The sequence below is a fragment of the Pteronotus mesoamericanus genome, unplaced genomic scaffold (assembly GCF_021234165.1).
Source record: "Pteronotus mesoamericanus isolate MK-2021 breed Mesoamerican mustached bat unplaced genomic scaffold, CSHL_Meso_final scaffold_31, whole genome shotgun sequence".
NCBI lineage: Eukaryota > Metazoa > Chordata > Mammalia > Chiroptera > Mormoopidae > Pteronotus > Pteronotus mesoamericanus.
In genome coordinates, this window is record NW_026555312.1 from 6,485,472 (window position 1) to 6,498,014 (window position 12,543).

Consider the following 12,543-nt stretch of genomic DNA (forward strand, 5'->3'; position numbering starts at 1 on the left):
TTTTTTAAAAAAATAATAGAAATAAGTTAGAAATACACTAAAACAGGTTTAGTTTCAACAAATAGTAAAGGAAAAATTAAAATAACATCATTGTCACAATCAGACTAATGAGTATTAAAAATATTGGTAATATCAAGTATTGGCAACTCTGAAAGGAACTGGGTATTCAGAGAAACTTCTTCTTCACCTTAAAGCGGTCCCTTCAGCATATTTTGCAGTGCTGGTTTGGTGGAGGTATATTCTTTTAACCTTCTTTTTTCTGGGAAACTCCTTATTTCGCCTTCCATTTTAACAGAGCCTTGCTGGTGAGAGCAGTCTTGGTTGCAGGCCTTTGCTTTTCATGACTTGGAATGTTTCTTGCCATTCCCTTCTGGCTTGAGTGTTTCTAATCAGAAGTCAGCTGCTAGCATTATTGAGGCTCCCTTATATGTTACTACCCCTTTCTCCCTTTCAAGCTTTAGGATTCTCTGTTTGTCTTTGATATTTGCCATTTTAATGATGATGTGTCTTGGAGTGGGCCTCACTGGGTTCCTCTTGATTGGACCCTCTATGCTTCCTGGACTTGTGTGACTTTCTCTCTCCTCCAATTAGGGAAGTTTTCCATCATTACTTTTTCAAACAGGTTTTCTATACCTTGCTCTTCTTCTTCTTCTCGTATCTCTATTATATGGATATTATTACGCTTCACGTTGTCTTGCATTTCCCTCAATGCCTCTTCATTCTTCTTGTGTCTTTTTTCATTTTCTAGCTCTTTCTGGGAGTTTTTTCTACCTTCAGCTCGCTGATTCGGTCCTCTGCCTCGTCTAGCTTCCTTTTGATTCCTTCTACTGTGTCCTTTGATTCAGAAATTGTATTCTTCATTTCCTCTTGTTTCTTAATGATAGTTTCTATGTTCTTTTTCATACTGGTATAGTTTACAGTAAGTTCTTCATAGTTTCCCTGTAGTTTTTTGTAATTCTCTCTGAGCTCACTGAGCTCATTGAGCTTCCTTAGAACTGTTGTTTGGAACTCAATATCTGATAGTTTACTTGCCTCTATTTCATTTAGTTCTCTTTGTGGGGATTCCTCCTTTCCCTTCGAGTGGGGCGTATTTCTTTGTCTCCCCATTATTTGTGAGACTCTTCTCTTTTGCTTCTGCTTCTTAAGTTGATCTGTCTGGATTTCCTGACTTTGTGGTGTGAACTTCTATGGTAGGAGACTGCTGTTTTTACTTTCTGGATCTACCTCTGATGATGTCAGATGTTGACCCTGTCTGACCTTAGGCAGTCTGTTCGAGACTTCCAGGAATCTGCTGTCTGTGGTTGTCTCCTTCAGCTGTTAATCTATTCACTCTGCACTCAGTAGGGCACCTTAGACAGCTCTGGGCTGGGCAGAGTCCCTCCTGGGGGCTGGGTTATTGGGTCCTTTCACACTGAGGCCAAATGGGGGATGAGTCAGCACTGAGATCCCACCAGCTACTCTCAGTTCCCTCCCAAAGCCTCCTTCCCCAGTCTCATCAAGCATCTCTAGCCCACTCTGCCCCCACCTTTGCCAGAGGCCAGGGTAAGTGGCTGCAAATAAAAATTTTGCTCTGGCCCTATAAACGGCTCTTTGCATCTCTAGCTGCCTGTCTCTGGCAGAGAGCAACCCTGCCCCTTTTCACAGCTGGCTGTTTTCTGTGTACTTTTTGGGCTCTGGTGCTGTGGGCTAGAGATCCCCACTTTTGGTTTAGACACTGCTTCTCTCAGGGGGATCCAACTGGCTGTTTCAATATCCTTCTGGTGCTGCCTCCCCTGGGCACCCTGCCCACCTTCTCAGGTCTGTACCACACCCCTTACCAGTTAGATTACGCTAAAGCCCATTCTTCTGTCTCTAAGGTTACAAGGCTTCTCTCTCTATTGTTCAGTTGTTTGTTCCAGGTGATTTCTCCACAACTTAGTTGTAATTCCAGGTTGGTCCTGGGAGGAGGTCAGTGTGACTTCTACTCACTCCTCCACCATCTTGATTCTCCTTTTATTTTTATTTTTTATTGTATTTTTTTCCAATACCATTTAGTCCGCTTATACCCACAACACCCCCTGCAGCCAATGCACTGTTGTCCATGCCCATGAGTCCTTTATGCTTTTTGCTCAATCCCTCCACCCTCCACCCCACCCCTTAGCTGTCATCCTGCTCTCTATGAGTCTCTATTTTGGTTGTTACTTCAGTTTGTTCATTAGATTGAACATATGAGTGAAATCATATGGTATTTGTCTTTCTCTGACTGGTTTATTTCACTTAGCATAATGTTCTCCAGGTCCAACCATACATTCTCGCAAAGGGTGAAAGTTTCTTTATTTTTAAAAAACTGAGTAGTATTCCATTGTGTAAATACAGAATGGGAGAATATATAAGCTGATACATCTGATAAGGAGCTAATATCCAACATCACTAATCATCAGAGAAATGCAAATTAAAACCACAATGATATACCATCTCACACTCATCAGAATGACTTTCATCAATAAATCAAAAAACAAGTGCTGCCTAGGATGTGGAGAGAGGGGAACCCTTTTGTACTCTTGGTGGGAATGCAGACTTGTGCAGTCTCTGTGGAAAGCAGTGTGGAAAACAGCATGGAAAGCAGTGTGGAGATATCTCAAAAAATTAAAAATGGACCTGCTTTTTAACCCAGTGACCCCACTTCTGAAAATACAACCAAAAGAACCCAAAACATTAATTTGAAAGAACATAAGCATCCTTATGTTCATTGCAGCATTATTTACAGTCACCAAGAAATGGAAGCAGCCCAAGTGTACATCAGTAGATATGGAGATAAAACAAATATGGGATGCTGTGATTCTTCATCGGGAGTGTAAAGTCAGAATCAATGGGAAAGCTTTCAAAACACACTTGCTTGGAATATTATTTTCCAAGGGACATATAGCAAGGACTCATGGACAAAACCAAAGGGGAAGAGCTGAGGGAGGGAAGGTGGGAGGGGGCAAGGGAAAGGGGGGGGGAAGGCAGAGACAAATGTATTTAAAAAGTAAATAAATTAATAAAAAAAAAAAAAAAGATCCACTTATGTACAGAAAAAAATACTTATTTCTTACCCTGTAGTTTTTTTGAAAATATAAATTTTAAATGTATTTTGCATTAAACATACTATTTAAAACATTAAAAAAAAAAAAAAAAAAAAAAAAACACACTTGCTTAAGCCTCTCCTGGGGAATGGGGACCTAGGCCAGTTTACTCTCTTTTCGTAAGAGTATTCAGGTGATTCTGAAGGCATTCTCTATAAAGCAAATAATGTAGTAAAAAGAGCACTGGCTTTGGCTAAATTCTATATTCTTCCAGTTACTGTTATGTGATCTTAGGCAAATCTGTAATCCATCATTAAGCAAATCACCTATCTTGTTTGTCTCAGCTGTAAAAATGGAGATAATAATTCTTGTTGTGCCTACCTCTCAGGATTTTGGTAAGGATTAAGTGGGAAAAAGGATGTAAAAGCATTTTGTCAACCATAAACATTGGGAAAATATTAGCTATTAAAATGTTCCTTTTATGTTTCCACTATCTTCTGTTAATGTACTGTTGGTTTTATCTCCTTTTACCATATTATCTTATTGTATTTCTTTTTATCACTAAGGTATGACTTCTTAAAGTCAAACACAGTATTTGTCTTCATGTCACCAGATGTAGTGGTTGCCCTATAGTAATATCCAACAAGTACATTTATTGTACGATGAGTCTTACTTCAAGAAAAGAAAATGGACATGAACAAGTTGCTAATTTGGAATCATATTACTCATAGTCTGTAGCAAATGAATTTCAAACAATTTAGTTCCTACACTCCAAAATTAATCAGATGATCCAAAGCTACTTACCCAAGTTAAGCTTCTTTTCAACCCATGACACTATGTTCTTGGTGTATTTTGACCATGTTTTAGCATATGACAAAGCCAGTTCTACAGAGTCAGTGTTCTTTAACAGCATGCTGTCTAGCTCTACAGGAGAAAAATTTCCTGAAAATAAAAAATATTATGTAAGTATACTAAATATGATCATGTAACTCTAAGCAAAGAAACATTAGAAGGTATTCTTCAAAGAAAACTGGTTTAAAAAATACAAGTAACATTTAGAATTAAAGAGTCACACTTAAGGTGGTTTCGAATTAAAATGTATTTTTGATTTTTAAAATATTTTATTTAATCTTTATTTTATTTTTTTCCATTACAATTTAGTCCCCTTATATCCCACCCTCACCTCTAGCAATCACCACACTGTTGTCCATGTCCATGGGTACTTTTTCCTCAATCCCTTCACCCCCAACCACCCCTGCCACTAGCTGTCATCTGCTTTCCATCTACGAGTCTGTCTCTGTTTTGCTTGTTAGTTCAGTGTGTTGATTAGATTCCACATATGAGTGAAATCATATATTATTTGTCTTTCTCTGACTGGCTTATTTCATTTAGCATGTTCTCCAGGTCCATCCATACTGTTGCAAAGGGTAAAACTGTCTTCTTTTCTAAGGCCAAGTAGAATTCCATTGTGTAAATGTCCCATAGTTGTTTTATCCACTCATCTACTGATGAACCAATGGGCTGCTTCCATATCTTGGTGATTGTAAATAATGCTGCAATGCACACAGGGAAACTTATGTTCTTTCAAATTAAGTGTTTTAGATTCCTTTGGATATATTCCCAGAGGTGGAATCACAGAGTCAAAAGGCAGATCCATTTTTAATTTTTTGAGGTATCTCCATATTGTTTTCCACAGAGGCTGCACGAGTCTGCATTCCCACCAAGAGTGCAAAAGGGTTCCTCTCTCTCCACATCCTAGGCAGCACTTGTTTTTTGATTTATTGATGAAAGTCATTCTGATGAGTGTGAGATGGTATATCATTGTGGTTTTAATTTGCATTTATCTGATGATTAGTGATGTTGAACATCTTTTCATATGTCTATTGGCCATCTGTAGGTAGTCTTTGGAAAAGTGTCTATTCAGGTCCTTTGCTCATTTTTTTTTTTAATTTGGGTTGTTTGGTTTTTTTGGTGTTGAGTTTTATAAGTACTTCATAAATTTTGGATATTAACCCCCTATCAGATGTATTGGTGAATATGTTCTCCCAGCCTGTGGGTTCTTTTATTTTGCTGATGATTTTCTTTGCTTTGCAAAACATTTTTAGTTTGATATAGTCCCATTTGTTTATTTTTCCTTTTCTTTCCCTTGTTTGAGGAGACACCATATTTTGCCATGTATAATACACACTTTTTGTCCAAATTTTTGAGGGTAAAATAAAGATGTGCATTATACATGGGTACAATGACTACATAAAATGGGTATACTATTCCCATGTATAATGTGCACAAAAACCTGGGTGTGATTATACATGACAAAATATGGTATATCTGACAAAAAATTTATACAAGCAATGTGAGATTTTGCTGCATATGTTTTCTTCTAGGATTTCTATTGTTTCAGGCATAACATTTGATGTATTTGAATTTATTCTTGTGCATGGTATAAGAAGGTGGTTTAGTTTCATTTTTCTGCACATATCTGTCCAATTTTCCCAACACCATTTATTAAATAAACTGTCTTTAGCCCACATATGTGCTTGCTTCCTCTGTCAAATATTGACTGACTATAAAAGTGTGGGTTTATTTCTGGGGTCTCTATTCTGTTCCACTGATCTATTTGTCTGTTTTTATGTCAGTACCAGGCTGTTTTGATAACTATGGACTTATAGTTTGATATTAGTGTGATTCCTCCATCTTTGTTCCTCTTAGGATTGCTGTTGCTATGCAGGGCCTTTTGTGGTCTCATATAAATTTTTGAAGTATTTGTCCTAGTTCTGTGAAATATGTCATTGGAATCTTGATAGGAATTGCACTGAATATATAGATTGCTTTGGGTAGTATGGTCATTTTAATGATGTTAATTCTTCCTATCCATAAACATGGTATGTGCTTCCACTTATTTGTATCTCCTTCAATTTCTTTCTTCAGCATCTTATAATTTTCTGAGTACAGGTCTTTCACATCCTTGGTTAGGTTTATTCTTAGGTATTTTATTCTTCTTGAAGCAATTGTAAATGGGATTGTTTTCCTAATTTCCCCTTCTGTTAGTTCGTTACTGGCATACAAAAATGCAACTAATTTCCGGATATTAATTTTATCCTGCTACTTTGCTGAATTCATTTAACAGGTCTAGTAGTTTCTTGGTGGAATCTTTGTGGTTCTTTACATACAGTACCATCTGTAAATACAGTTTTACTTCTTCCTTTCCAATCTGGATCCCTTTTATTTCTCCTTCTTGTCTGACTGCTGTGGCTAGGACTTCCAGGATTATGTTGAATAAGAGACGTGAAAGCAGGTATCCCTGTCTTGTTCCTGATCTTAAGGGGAACACTTGTAATTTTTGCCCATTAAGTATGATGCTGGCAGTGGGTTTGTCACACATGGCCTTTATTGTATTTAGGTAGGTTCCCTCTATTCCCACTTTGTTGAGAATTTTGATCATAAATGGGTTCTGGATTTTATTAAAAGCTTTTTCTGTATCTATTGATATGATCATGTGGTTTTTATCCTTCATTTGTCTACATTGTGAATCACATTTATTGATTTGTAAATGTTGAACCAACGTTGCATACCCAGAAAAAATCTCATTTGATCATGGTGTATGATTTTTTTATGTACTGCTGTATTTAGTTTGCTAATATTTTCTTGAGGATTTTAGCATCTATGTTCATCATTGATATTGGCCTATAATTTTCTTTTTTTGTAGTATCTTTATCTGGTTTTGGAATTAGGATAATGCTGGCCTAGTACAATGAGCTTGGGAGCCTTCTCTCCTCTTGAATTTTATGTAATAGTTTGAGGAGAGATGTTAGTTCTTCTTGGAATGTTTGGTAGAATTCACCTGTGAAGCCAGGTCCAAGGCTTTTGTTTGTTGGGAATTTTTTGATTACTGCTTCAGTTTCATTAGGTGTAATCTGTCTATTCAGATTCTCTGATTCTTCCTGATATATTTTTGAAAGATTGTATGACTCTAGGAATTTATCCATTTCATCCAGGCTATCCAGGTTGCTGGCATATAACTGTTCATAATATTTTCTTACAATCCTTTGTATTTCTTTGGTGTTGGTTGTTATTTCTACTCCATTTCGGATTTTATCTTTTTGGGTGTTTTCTTTTTTTCTTGATGAGCCTGGTTAAAGGTTTGTCAATCTTGTTATCTTTTCAAAAAAACAGCTCTTAGATTCATTGATCTTTTATATCATTTTTTAAGACTCTATTTCATTTATTTCTGCTCTGATCTTTATTATTTACTTCCTTCTACTCACTTTGGGCTGTATTTGTTGTTCTTTTTCAAGCTCCTTTAAGTGTGAAGTTAGATTGCTTATTTGAGCTTTTTCTTGTTTTTTGAGATAGGCCTGTAATGCTATGAATTTCCCTCTTCAGAATGCTTTTCCTATGTCCCACAGACTCAGAATGTTGTGTCCTCATTTTCATTAGTTTCAAGGTATCTTTTGATTTCTTTCTTGGTCTCATTGTTGACCCATTCACTGTTTAATAACATGTTATTTAGCTTCCATGTATTCGCATGTTTTTCACTGTTCTTCTTGTTATTGATTTCTAGTTTCATAGCATTGTGGTGAGAGAAGTAAAAATGTATTTTTGATCTTAATGTGTATTTCTATTATTCATCAAGTTACAAGCCCAATATAATTCTTGATCAGACTCTACCATCACACTATCTACTCTAGCAGAGTTTTTCCTTCTGTTTTATATCTGAAACTTTACATATCAGTTTATGTTAAAATAAATATATATGAGGTTGCTAAGCAAGAAGAGATGCAAGCATTTATCAAAATTTAAACATTTACTGAAAATAACTGCAAAAAGTTCAACAAATGTTTAAAATATGTTAAGCATTACCTTTTTCATTGGACGAGTCCACTGATTCCATAGAAACATTTTCAAAAGACTTACAACATGGAAGAAAACAAATTTAAGGTTAGAGCAGAAGGTAATAGATCTTTGCTTCAGTATTTTTCACTCTAATTTGTTATTCTGACATAATTCCTGCTAAAGAATTTTAAGTATTTAGCACTCAAAGGGTCTGAGAACTCTGTTAAATGCCAGAACATTTTATGAGAATTATACAGCCTTTTTACAACAGCAGTTCTCAAGGTCCAAAGATGAATAACCTCATTGTTTACTAACAGCATTAGTTAACATTAATGAATCCATTCAAAATTTAAATTCTGCAGATCTCAAAAATATAAGTTAGGAAGTTAAAGAAGCAATCTAAACAGACTGCTATCTAAATAGAAGACAAAGACCTATGTCTTCCAGCCATCTTTTACCATTTTATTATATGACAAGTATTTTCTCTGAGTGCTTACTGGAGAGCATAGCACAGAACTTCCTATAATGATGGAAATGTTCTGTATCTGCTCTGTCCAATAAGGTAGCTACCAGTTACATGTAGCTAACTGAGCATATGAAAAGCAGCTAATGTAAATAAGGAATAAATTTTTAATTTTATTTATTTTAATTAATTTAAAGAGCTACATGTGGCAAGAGGCTACTTTATTGCACAGTGCAGAAAAACATTATCTACCAAAATTGTGAGGTAACAAACAAATTTCATCTGTTTAGCTGGACAATGTAAAGTATACAGGGATATGATGCAAGAGAAATCAAAGAGACATGGGTTTGAAGTCCAGGTCTATCTCTATCACTTATTAGCTGTATGACACTGAGCTATATATTTAAGCTCACCTAACTTTGGTTTGCCCATCTGCAAAATGGGGATAAGAACACTACTTTCATAAGGCTATTTTAAGGGCTGAGATGATATGGGCTTCATATAGTACATAGTACGTAATAAGCTCTATTAAATAAATGGCAATTATTAGTTTTAACACTATTGTTCAAAACTCACCAAAGTAATTTTATTATTATTATATCATCATGAATTTTATTTCAATTTCTAGGGCAAATTAAAAACTACAAAAAGAAAAACAATGTGGAAAAGAAAAAAGAAAGCAAAAGGTATTTTGCCGTTAAGAATTAGTATAAAATGTATGTACAACAGAGAAACAGGAACAGGAAATATGATTCATACCAAACTGTTCGGAGCCTTGTCACACAGATACAATTTTTATTATATCTTCTGAATTAGCAGATATTTGAAAATATAATATGAAGAAAAATCATAATTGTAAATAATATTCAAAGATCTTAAAATTCTTCATCATTCTGATATGGTTTATACACTATCCTTGATTCATTAATGGATGACTTTAGATGTAGTCCATTTTTTTCTCAGTATTGTAGTACATATAACAAATGTCTTAAGTAGTCATTCATATTTTCTATCATTTTAAGAAAGACCTGAAACTTTTACATTATTTTTATATAATACAAGTACTTGGCACATTTCCAGTATTTGTTGACATCCTTTTTGGATTTGATCATCCCTTACAGCAAATGATCAACTTATGTTCCTAATGCAGTTTGTTTAAATATCTTGCATTTGGTTAAAAAATTTTATTTAAATGAAAATACTAAAACTATACATCTTTAAAGTAATATTCTACATACATTCCTCTCCCATGTTCTATTGTTTCACAGCAACTTTTCTTCCAATTGGGAATCAGAACCCCAATCCTCTGACATTCTTATAGGGATGTTCTTAGGGGGACTGAAGACCAACAGGCCTGTTAATAAATGTTTCATGGTAACAAAAAGACTAGGATTGGTGAGAAGACTAACACCTCTTGTTGCATTATTTTTCTTAGTTTCCACCAGTCTTTAAGATCTGCGACAATGTTAAGAGGGAAAAATGGTTAAGAATTACTTTTTAAAATTTTAGGCCTTATAGCATAGATTCATTACATAAGACACTAAAGTTATTGGATACATTCTTTTTTTTTTTACCCTTACCCGAGGAATTTTTTTTCATTGCTTTAGAGAGAAAGGAAAGCTGGGAGTGAGAGAGAAAGACAGAGGGAGAGAGAAAAACATTGATATGAGAGAAACATTGATTGGTTGTCTTCTTGTAAGCACCCTGATCAGGGATCAAACCTGCTACCTTGGTATACACCTTGACCAGGTATTGAACCCATGGCCTTTAGTTACCAGATGATGCTCCAACCAACTGAGCCACACTGGCTTGGGCCAGACATGTTCTTTTAAATGACAGTTCTACTTAAAAAGTTCAATTACATTTTTGTTCCAGATATTGACCATAAATTATCATATTTAATATAAACTGGCATTTTTTTGTCACTAAGTCCCAAAAACTATAGAAGAGTAATGCTGAGATTAAGATTAGAAAATGATTAAAATATTAAGTTAAAAATATTAAAGTCTTTGCTTTCATAAACTTAGCCTACCTTACTTTCCTGAGAAACTGGCAGTCGAAATAATGAATCATTGCCTACATCTCCCATAAGGAAGTTTGTTAGACTGTACAGGGAGGTTAAAAAAAGAAACAAATAAGGTAAGTCATTACATTGCTCTGTCACAGGATTTACATTCAACATGTCATCCAGAATAAATTTTTTTCAGTTAAGAACCTTAGAAATAAATTCCTAGGACTCTATTCACATAAACCACATAGTCACTTGCAAATGAATGCTGCTTCTAAGTAGTTCTGAAGACACTTTCATATACAGTAATAAGACAACACAGTATATAGTTTTTCCAATGTGGTATTATTTTATGTTGGTCAATACTTTACTTAACATGTATTTAATGAATTATGTGACAAAACTCTCACTGAGATATGTAGGCCCAAAATTCTTTAAAAGACACTACTCTACTTACATATTCCCAAAGGTAAAGGCCAAGGTTTCAATGGAAGAAAACACTTCTCTGAAGAGGTCGTTTTTGTTTTCTTCATTAACATCTGTGAAGTTCACAGCTATAGTGAAAGATGGGTTAAAATCAATATGGGAGGAAATATTTTAATCTACATTTCTATAAAGTCATTTAATCCCTTAAAAATCCACCACTACTTAAATGACACATTAAAAAAATCAGAAAATCAACACCCTAATACACAAAATGGACTTGATGTTCAATTCTTCATTCAAAAAAAATCAAAGAAAAAGAATCAGCTTACATAAAAGTAGCTGGCATTCCAAACTGACTAGTCCATGCATTATATAATTTGACACATCTCAGAAGTGATTCAATGTGAAATCAATCAATCTTGGGGATCCAGAGTCCATTTTACACTAGCTCCCTCTCATTAAAAGGATTCTGTTCTATTTTCTATTGCTTATTGCTTTTTGGCTTTTTTTTTTTTTTTAAGAAAACTAAACACCCTGTGGTTTACTTATGTCAACATGAAGTACAGTTTTCACTATGAATTATAAAGTCATATATATATTTTACATAGCATAAAGCCTATATACAAAGCATGCCATATAAAGATACCCAATGTATTAGAAAATTTAAATTCCTATTTATTTATGGCCTTATTTCTTACAGATCCTTGGGCTCTGAGGTCCATGTTAATTGATATGTAGCTGACTTTTGTTTATCATAGGAATATTCTAGCATTTTGCATCTTGTTAAAGCAAACTGTGAGACATAACTGACAAAGTTCTCTTATTATAACTTCTCTGTGTGTACCTCTGTTAAAAATCCACATACGATTTATCAGGACAAAATGTGAAGACAGAACTGGCAATTTTTGAAAAGTAACCCATTCTAGTCAGGTTGAGATTAAGAAGCAATTGGCTTCTTGTATCCTCCCTTCCCTAGGATCCTCGCCACCAAAGGGAAGGTAGGGAAACTAAGTGGAGAGGAAGCCATTCTTTGCCTTAAAACTGAGTTGTTCTTAAGATTGCTGCACATTAGAATTACCAAGGAGTTTTAAAACCAAAGTCTGGGTTCCACCATCAAGGGTTCACAGCTCACAGGTCTGGGTGACGTATATATATGTATTTAAGTTTCCCAGGTGATTCTAATGTGTAACTAGGGTTGAAATGCTTGATGGAAAAGGATCCCTTTGCAGGGATGAATTAAACCCTAAGCCTACTACCAAGATTTTACATGTATAAGCCTTTGTAGATATGAGAGGCTAAGGTCCATCCATACCTTTCATCAGATTCTTCTAAGTATCCCTGATACAAACAAAAATAAAAACTTAAGAACGACCATAACTAATTTAAAAAATATTTTTGGACTTCTGTTCTGGCAAAGATGGAAAAACAGGCTTATATTTCTTCATGAAAAAATGAAAAGAAATCCACAACAAATTATATGAGACAATAGTTTTCAAGACACTGGTTATCAGGCAACAAAGGCCAATAACCCTAAAGAAAAGAAACAAATGTGGTTGTGGTAAGCTCTACAATTTCCCAGCTTACTGTCTAATATCACACAAAGTAGATTTCTGAGCAAAGGAAACTGCCAGGGATAAAGAAGGTCATTTTATAATAATGAAGGAGTAAATTTATCAAAAAGGTCACCTAATAATAATTTCAAAATGCCTGAAGCAAAAACTAATAGAACTACAATGAGAAATAGCCAAATTCACAGTAATAACCAGAGA

General features: G+C 34.8%; 1 protein-coding gene across 4 annotated transcripts in view; it reads right to left on the reverse strand.

The window, feature by feature from the left end:
• The window catches only part of ARHGAP29 (Rho GTPase activating protein 29), a 75,044-nt gene that overhangs the window by 25,750 nt on the left and 36,751 nt on the right, over positions 1 to 12,543 (reverse strand). For all 4 annotated transcript variants that reach the window (XM_054592166.1, XM_054592162.1, XM_054592163.1 and 1 more), the window contains 4 exons: positions 10,806 to 10,902; positions 10,373 to 10,445; positions 7,905 to 7,953; positions 3,849 to 3,986 (listed from right to left, as the gene is read on the reverse strand). In XM_054592166.1, the coding sequence (XP_054448141.1) occupies positions 3,849 to 3,986; positions 7,905 to 7,953; positions 10,373 to 10,445; positions 10,806 to 10,902 (357 nt within the window). The remainder of the gene's footprint in view (positions 1 to 3,848; positions 3,987 to 7,904; positions 7,954 to 10,372; positions 10,446 to 10,805; positions 10,903 to 12,543) is intronic.